The sequence below is a fragment of the Quercus robur genome, chromosome 6 (genome assembly GCF_932294415.1).
Source record: "Quercus robur chromosome 6, dhQueRobu3.1, whole genome shotgun sequence".
NCBI lineage: Eukaryota > Viridiplantae > Streptophyta > Magnoliopsida > Fagales > Fagaceae > Quercus > Quercus robur.
The window spans coordinates 45321084-45329769 of NC_065539.1; the positions used below are offsets into that span (position 1 = coordinate 45321084).

The 8686-nt window shown below is 36.9% G+C and overlaps 1 protein-coding gene across 1 annotated transcript; it reads left to right on the forward strand.

Moving 5' to 3' along the window:
* Positions 1-197: 197 nt before the first annotated feature.
* LOC126689003 (probable acyl-CoA dehydrogenase IBR3) lies at positions 198-7225 on the forward strand. Its single transcript, XM_050383968.1, has 17 exons — positions 198-490; positions 570-710; positions 1011-1151; positions 1317-1448; positions 1736-1921; positions 2192-2269; positions 2453-2572; positions 2997-3095; positions 3213-3330; positions 3465-3730; positions 3892-4086; positions 4953-5095; positions 5294-5378; positions 5460-5669; positions 6193-6345; positions 6547-6651; positions 6789-7225. The coding sequence occupies exons 1-17, from the start codon at positions 356-358 to the stop codon at positions 6978-6980; spliced, it is 2499 nt and encodes an 832-aa protein (XP_050239925.1). The 5' UTR covers positions 198-355; the 3' UTR covers positions 6981-7225.
* The last annotated feature ends 1461 nt before the right edge of the window (positions 7226-8686 follow it).

Sequence of the window (8686 nt, forward strand, 5' to 3'; positions counted from 1 at the left end):
CTTGTCTATAAAAACGAAATTCTGTCTTATCAAGATGACCAAATCAGGAAGTTAAAAAAAGCGAAAGAAGCAGTCGGCTTTGACGCGTGTCGGCGTGTGATAGGTAGCTCTATAGAACTTTTTTTTTTTTGGAGCCAGCTCTATAGAACTTAATTATGTCCGACTCTAATCGAGACATTTCCAAAGATCCAACGTTCTTATCCAAACCTTAGCTCTCACACGCTCTCTGTTTCTGTCTCTGTCTCTGTGTCTGTGTGTTAATATATAGCTTAGTATATATATTTATATATTTATGGTGGTGGTGCCGATTTGGTTTCTTTAGGCAGTCGTTGAAATCCTCCAAGTTCGAAGAATAATGGCTTCCCGTACATCTGAGATGGTAGCGAAAGTGGACCCAGCTCACGCCCTCGATCACAAGGCGTTGTTGGCTTACGCCTCCGCCAACGTCCCTGGCTTCCCTCTTAATCCCTCCGATTTCACCGTCTCTCAGGTCCTCTCTCTCTCTCTCTCTCTCTCTCTCTCTCTCTCTCTGTATTGGTTTTGATCCGATTTATTTGTGGGTTTTATAGTTCGGGCACGGGCAATCGAATCCTACTTATCTGATGGAAGTGAGATCGTCAATGGGGGATTCGGTGAAACGTTACGTTTTGAGGAAGAAGCCACCGGGGAAATTGCTTCAGTCTGCTCACGCCGTTGATAGAGAGTTTCAGGTTCTTTCTTTGTCCCAGCTTTGTGATAAAACAAAAACAAAAACAAAACTGAAATATAAAAGGTTGCAATTTCGTTATTTCCCAGGAAAAAAGAAAGTCAAAACTACTTTCATATTTGTCCATCACAACGCACTTTTTATTACACCAAATATTAAAGACACTGCCCAATTTCATCTTGGTGGGTCATAAAAAAAGTGTCCGCTCACAATGGACGACTTTAAAGAAAATTAATGGGGTTTATTTGCCAAGCCAAAGGGTAAGGAATGTTGAATTTGAAATTCTCAATTTTTGGTGGGACAGGTTCTCCGGGCGTTGGGCACTCATACACAAGTTCCAGTCCCAAAAGCTTTCTGTTTGTGTACTGACCCAAGTGTAATTGGAACTGCATTTTACATCATGGAGTATTTGGATGGACGCATTTTTGTAGACCCCACACTGCCGGTATGACATTTTCTTGACTACATTGTGTTTCATGATCAATTTGAAATACTAATTATAAGTCTTAATGTATTGAGTTTTGACTTGTCAAATATAGTACTCGCATTTTTGGTGCAAATAACAATCAGTTTGATGGGTTGACTTGTATGATTGTTTCTGTTCCATCAGGGTGTATCACCTGATAAGAGGAGGGCAATATATCAAGCAACTGCAAAAACTTTAGCTTCTCTACATTCCACTAATGTGGATGCCATTGGTCTCACAAAATATGGGCGCCTTGACAACTATTGTAAACGGCAGGTAATGTTCTGAAATTTTTAGACAATCTAATTTTATCTATATGTATTTTGTACCTTGACATGTGTAATTTCAAATGCGAAATTCTCACAGATTGGGTTGAAGGTGCTTAGAATATGATTACCTGCCGCTCAATTCTAATAACAAACTTCATGCATGATAATGTACTAACGTTTTGTGTAGCAGCTGTTTTGTATTAGTCACATCCATGAAAATTTGTGAAAGCCCCTAACTAAACACAGGGCTATCACCCAGATTTTTACTTTGTATGAATTTTATGCTTGTTTTAGGTAGAAAGGTGGGCTACACAGTATATAGCTTCAACTGCTGGGGGTAAACCTGAGAGAAATCCAAAGATGATTGAGCTTGCTAATTGGCTACGGCAACACATTCCTCTTGAAGATTCTTCAGGAGCAACATCAGGCCTAGTTCATGGAGACTTTCGCATTGATAATCTTGTATTTCATCCCAATGAGGTCCAGTATTTCAAAAGCCTTCACTGATTTAAACACATATCTTTATCCAACCTGATTTCAGAATTTGTAATTTCACTCAGTCATCCAATATAATCAGTTTATGTTCTGTTTTATAAATTAAGAATTTCAAAAAATATTTATGGTTGGAATAGAAATACAAATTTGTTACTGTTTACACTTTATTTGACCCTTAATTTGGTCAAATGATCATGTACTAACAGCTTAGATATTCTGGGTTGCACATCTACTGAGATATGCTTAATGGTGCAGGATCGAGTTATTGGCATTCTTGACTGGGAACTGTCTACTCTTGGAAACCAAATGTGTGATGTTGCATACAGCTGTTTGGTAATTACAATTTACATGTCAATCTGTTCTCTTTTAGCCTCTGATGTGAATGTTTGGGATGCTTCTGGTAGGCTATTTGATTTTCTTTGGCACTAGTAAACTAGGCTGATAACGTAACTACATTAGGGTTAGATGTTCACTAAATATCATTTTCAAGTTATCGTTTTTTTCTTTCCTTGACAGCATTATATTGTGAGCATTGGGCTTGGAGATGGACAACAAGGTGAAGGTATGGAACTTGCTGGAATTCCAGAAGGTGTTCCTTCACTGGCAGAATATTTGGCAGAATACTGCTATGCAGCTGTAAGTCACATTGATAAATTTGATTGAATTGAGGTCTGTATTCTCATTTGTCCAAAATAGCTTCCTCTTCTGAGGAAATTCAGGCAATCATTAAGAGATTTTTTTTATTATTATTAAAATCTTCAAGATAATATCAGGGATTGAGGAAGACAATAAGAATACTCGGTGCTATGTAACTAACTTGATCTTATCATTTCCTAAGGCCTTTTATGAGTTAAAATGCAGTGTCTAAGCCATAATCTGATCAAATAGGACTGTATGATGTATTGCAATTCCGTAACTTGCTAGTCAACTAATTCCATTCCCCTGTATTGGCTATGCTACTGTTTGCCTTCCATGGCCATCTTTTGTAGTCTTGTAAAATATTGTACTAGGCAATCATACTTTGCTTTTCACAATCAATGGTACCACATTTTCAATGCAGAGAAAACCATGGCCTGTTGCTGAGTGGAAGTTTTATGTTGCCTTTTCCTTGTTCCGTGGGGCATCAATCTATGCAGGAGTGTACAATAGATGGACTATGGTATATTTTCAAATGTTATATATATATATATATATATATATATTAAATAAGCTTTTTGTCATAGGAAGTGAACTCTGAACACATCAGGATAATATCTGCTTTACCATGACAATGCAGGGTAATGCTTCAGGAGGTAAGCGTGCCCAACTCACAGGGAAATTAGCTAATTCTCTTATTGACTCGGCATGGGCATTTATTCAACGACAATCTGTGCTTCCTGAGCATCCTCCATCTGGTATCTATACCAATTAATGAACTTTTTTGGCCTTGAATTTGCACAATCTTTAGCATGCAGATAAATTTCCTTCCTAGAGTATTTATCTACCCAAAGCTATTCTCTAAGGATATTTTCTCCTTTCTATGGAACAGTTCCAATTGCACAACAATATTTGAAACTATCTGGTAATGAGAATGAAAATCAAGGGCTTTCAAGTGGAGTGGGGAGGTTTGTTCCTAGTAAAAGAGTTCAGGAATTGAGAAACAGATTGATCAAATTCATGGAAGATCACATATACCCCATGGAAAGTGAATTTTACAAACTTGCTCAGTCTTCATCACGATGGACAGTTCATCCAGAAGAGGAGAAGTTAAAGGAACTAGCAAAGAAGGAAGGCTTATGGAATTTATTTATACCTGTACGTGTCTTTATTTTCCCATGCATACATTCTATATTTATTTTTACTTTTTCAAAGTCTAGAATTCCTTCCTTATAAATTAGTTGTTGTGTTGTTGAAGATAATATTCTTCTGAATGAAAGACATTTTGCTTAACCTTTGAGTTTGTGTACACTGTGCAGTTTGATAGTGCTACAAGGGCAAGAAAACTGATTTTTGATGGTAGCAACCATACTCTCCCTAATGGTGCATATGATCAGTTACTGGGTGCGGGCCTCTCAAACCTTGAATATGGATACCTTTGTGAGATTATGGGTCGTTCCGTTTGGGCTCCACAGGTGTTTAATTGTGGTGCACCTGACACTGGAAATATGGAGGTACATTAAACTTTCAAATTCTTTAGATTCACAAATGATTTTTAGTGTTGTTACCACATCACACCTCCTCTTTTGTTTGAAAGAGATCTTCAGATTCTGTGAAGAATTTCAAATTAGAAAGAGTGATGATCATTTCGCAACCTTTAGGACGTAACTCGTAGTTGTGGCCAGTTGGAGAATCAAATGTTTTGTTGATTTTTAGATTTGTAAAATGATTGATATGGTTTTGGCCAGTGAGATTGTCTACTAATTGTGGTGTTTTTGTCTTGAGATCCTTGGGCTTACTTGGGTTTTACCAAGAATTGTGCCAGATCTTCTTTTTGGATGGAGGAATTGGTTGGGGAAACGCTGCACTGTTATGTTTGATATGGTGCATTTGGAGGGAACACAATAACTGCATGTTTGAAGATGTGGAGAGCTCAGCAAATCAACTTCTTGCCTCTTTTGTTGGCTCTTTATCTGACTGGTCTCGGGCTTGGAGACTCACAACTAGTGATTCTCTCCCGATGTTTATAGACTCTCTTCTTTCTTGTACATAGTTTTTGTTATCTTTTTGTATTCTTTGGCTGCTTTGTGCCCTTCTGCATAAAGTAGTCTTTTTTCAATAAATTTTTCTTACTTATCAAAAAAAAAAAAAAAATTTATTGATATGGTTTTGAATTTACTTGCAAAATATGAAAGCTACCTACAATGCATGTTTTACTTGATCTGGTTACAACAGTTCTTTTTCCTTTCGACTTCCTAGACTTTCTGAGTTTGGGAGTGTCTGTCTTTAGGAATAGGCCAATACATATAGTGTGTATTTGATCTATTTTCTCTTTTGAATAAAAGTATTTTACTTGGAAAAAAATTCCTGTTCATTTTAGGTATTGTTGCGTTATGGAAATAAAGAACAGCTACATGAATGGCTTATACCTTTGCTCAATGGTAAGATCCGGTCTGGATTTGCAATGACAGAACCACAAGTTGCATCTTCTGATGCTACCAATATTGAGTGTTCTATTAAAAGGTAGTGTGCAGCACCTTTGTAAAGGGAGTACTCTGTTTATCAAAATCATTTTTTTCAAGTACAGGGACTGCGTCTCCCAGTAGTCATCCAAACTTCTTCTGTGGATATATGGGATACAACCATATGTGGCACATGCCAATTTTTGCCAGAGCTTCTGCTTGCAATTTATGTATGACTGCTTGTTAAATCCATGTGCAGAGAAGGAGATACATATGTCATTAATGGGACAAAGTGGTGGACAAGTGGGGCCATGGATCCCAGGTGCAAAGTTCTCATAGTCATGGTTAGTTCTTGTTTGGCATAGCATGAAAAGTCCAAATTTCGATTCATGTAGTTAAAGGAATGTTATCTGAACAATATACAGGGAAAAACTGACTTCAATGCCGCTAAGCATAAACAGCAGTCTATGATCATAGTGGATACCCATACTCCTGGAGTACACATAAAGAGACCCCTAATGGTGTTTGGCTTTGATGACGCACCTCATGGGCATGCAGAAATATCATTTGTCAATGTACGTGTGCCAGCAAAGAATATTCTATTGGGAGAAGGACGTGGATTTGAGATTGCCCAGGTAAAGTTGTTCAACGCCTTCCCTGGTGCATTATGAATGTGTATTTTTTGGGTTGAGGGGGGGTTTCCCCTCTCATAGGTCAAAGCCAAGACCTCCACATTTAAGGTCTTGGCAACATGAAACAGTGGTTTTTCAAATTTATTTGTCTTCCATATATTTCACAACAAATTGCATTTCCTAGGGAATGTTGAAACTTCTATAAATTTCCATAAACATCAACAGTTTTCTCTGTTTTTATGGTGCATATCAGTGTAAGTGCAGCAAGCTTCTTGGTCTTAAACCAAGAAGAAGAAAAAGGTTTTGTTTCTGACATTCATATGCTGAAAGTAGAAATGATTGTTACTGGTCATATGTAGGATTAAAACCAGGTAGGCACCCAACTCATCCCCTGGCACAGATGTGATAATATGATTGATGGTTGTGTTTCATTAATTGAAATTTGAAGAGTTTACGTGACATTTATTGAGCTGCTTCTTGGTGTACCAACATGGATATCTTATATTTGGTACTGAGTTGCTTGCAGGGTAGGCTAGGACCGGGAAGGCTGCACCACTGCATGAGACTGATTGGTGCTGCTGAGCGTGGCATGCAGATGATGGCTCAGAGGGCTCTTAGTAGAAGAGTGTTTGGAAAGTTGATTGCAGAACAAGGTTCATTTATTTCAGATATTGCAAAGGTAAACTCTGTTATAGAAAATTGAAAAAATTTATGTTGCTACACATCACAAAATCTGAAATAATAATGTAAGCTAAATCAATAATACAAAAACTAGAAGTACTTTTGCTGAACTAGTGGTCCACCTTGAATCCTTATATTTTAGATTCACCTCCTAGCTGCAGTATTATAGCAGTCTTCTTATATTTGCTCTTTGATTCAGTGTCGGATAGAGCTAGAGAAAGCCAGATTGTTGGTTTTGGAAGCAGCTGACCAACTTGATAGGCTTGGAAACAAAAAGGCCCGTGGGATTATTGCAATGGCCAAGGTAATTGTTGGTTGTAATTTTGTTTTTGTTTGATAATTATTGCTGTTTGTAATATGAAGTGCCAGAATCCAATCTTGGCTTACGGTTATTTTGTTGCTGAATTTTCTTTTAAAATGGTCTGGTTGTATGTGGAGCAGGTAGCAGCCCCAAACATGACATTGAAGGTGCTTGACATGGCAATGCAAGTGCATGGTGGAGCTGGTTTATCTTCTGATACCGTTCTGGCACATCTTTGGGTCACAGCAAGAACATTACGAATTGCAGATGGTCCAGATGAAGTCCACTTGGGTACTATTGGCAAGTTGGAACTACAAAGAGCTAGGCTTTAAAGGATTTGAACTTTGAAGTGAATTTCTCTGGGGTAGGATTTTTTTTTTTGGCTTAATTGAAAATATAAAAGAAGAGAATAATCTCAAGGGGAAAGGACACTGTAATTTATCTCTGGAAAGGAAAAAAATGAGCCTAAAGTTGAATGTATCGCTTGGTGATATAATAATAACTAAATAATATACAATGGTGCATTTGAATATCTGGATTTGGACATATGAATAAATTCAAACACCTTGTTTGTATAGTTTTAAAAGATCAAGGATTTGAACTTTTAAAATCCTTGGATTTGAAATAATATCCAAAATTGATGATGGTTTTGTACCCAAGGCATTACAAATCTATTGAGTAAAATCCAAATCCAAATTTAAGATTCCAAACACAACTTTACAGAAATGAATTTGAACTTTCAATTCAATTTTAGTAATTGCTTTACTTTTTTCATTTTTTTTTTTTTTTTGAGAAATCATTTAAATATTTTTATTGAGAAATCTGTAGGTACATTTTTTCTTATATATACTCTACATTAAAAAAAAAAACAATAATAATAATAAAAAATAATTGTGTACCATATGTGGTACCCAAACCCAGTGTTACTCCCTATTAAGGGGGGGAGGGGGAGGAATTTGGGCTCCCATTCGGTATAGCTTTAAACTCTGTCTTAATAGCCCAACGCTGTCACCCTTGCTCCTCACACACCTAGTTCGTATACTTCTCTCTCTTTCCCTCTTGTTTTGTTACCTCCCTGCGTTTCCCAAACCCCTTTTCCATTCATCCTCCATTCATTTTTATAGTCTCCCCTTAGTGGGGATCCAAATAATTACATTTGCATCAATTCTCACATAACCCCTACTTCTACCCAAAATCCCTAGAAAACTGGTCCCTTTTGAGGATTCTCTTGAAACTTGCACCTGACGCCATAAAAACCAAGCTTTCATCACATCCATCTCACAAACCTGGGCATCAATCTCAAACAGCTACTCGAGAATCTAAGTAACAGAGAAATGAAGCTAGAGGCTATTCAGATTGCACCCATGACCACCCATGTATAACGAATTGCTTGGCAACCCCAATTGATTGAAAACTTGAAATGGAAGCTACAATTAATTGTTTGCCACAAATCTTATAGTTAAGGGTGTGTTTCTTAGTTCTGATTGAATTTGGGTTCAAATTCCCTTTTCTCATTTGTTATGGAATATACACCAAAAAGAAAAAAAAAACATTACGAATTGCATGGTGGAGCTAGTGTATCTTCTGATACCGTTCTAGCACATCTTTGGGTCACTGCAAGAACACTAAGAATTGTAGATGGTCCAGATGAAGTCCACTTGGGTACTATCGGCAAGTTGGAACTGCAAAGAGCTAGGCTTTAAAGGTTTTGAACTTTGAAGTGAATTTGTCAAGGTAGGATCTTTTTATTTTTTCCTTAATTGAAAATATAAAAGAAGAGAATAATCTCAAGGGGAGAGGGCACTATAATTTATCCCTAGGAAGGCAGAAAATGAGCCTAAAGTGATTAATTTATGGTAGAATGTATCTCTTGGTGAAATATAATAACTGAAACTAAATAATACAATGGTGCATTTGGATATTTGGATTTGGGCATGTGGATAAATCCAAATCTCTTATTTGGATAATTATAAAAAAGTTAAGGATTTGAATTTGATCAAATCCACCAAGAATTTAATAAACCTTTAAAATCTTTGGA